Source organism: Penaeus monodon, chromosome 15, assembly GCF_015228065.2.
Source record: "Penaeus monodon isolate SGIC_2016 chromosome 15, NSTDA_Pmon_1, whole genome shotgun sequence".
In the NCBI taxonomy this organism is placed as follows: domain Eukaryota; kingdom Metazoa; phylum Arthropoda; class Malacostraca; order Decapoda; family Penaeidae; genus Penaeus; species Penaeus monodon.
In genome coordinates, this window is record NC_051400.1 from 15455689 (window position 1) to 15455951 (window position 263).

The 263-nt window shown below is 31.6% G+C and overlaps 1 protein-coding gene across 1 annotated transcript in view; it reads left to right on the forward strand.

Moving 5' to 3' along the window:
- The window catches only part of LOC119581779 (phosphorylase b kinase gamma catalytic chain, skeletal muscle/heart isoform-like), a gene marked incomplete at its 3' end in the record, with an annotated part of 27775 nt that overhangs the window by 10147 nt on the left and 17365 nt on the right, over positions 1 to 263 (forward strand). The window contains 1 exon segment of the mRNA XM_037929909.1: positions 44 to 164. Coding sequence (XP_037785837.1) covers positions 44 to 164 — 121 coding nt within the window.

The window sequence follows — 263 nt, forward strand, 5'->3', positions numbered from 1 at the left end:
GGAGATGATAAATAATTTTTTATATACCTTTTGCACTTTTCAGTTGAACTACATGATGTATTTGAGTCGTCTACTTTCATCTTCTTGGTGTTCGAATTATGCGAGCATGGAGAACTTTTCGATCATCTGACAACTGTTGTCACCCTCTCAGAGAAGAAAACAAAGTAAGCAATGGGTTTTTGTTTTATTCAGATAAGAAATGTAAAGTAAAGCAAGGAAAAATCTGGTTAAGCAATTGATTTATCATTTTATGTTATATTATG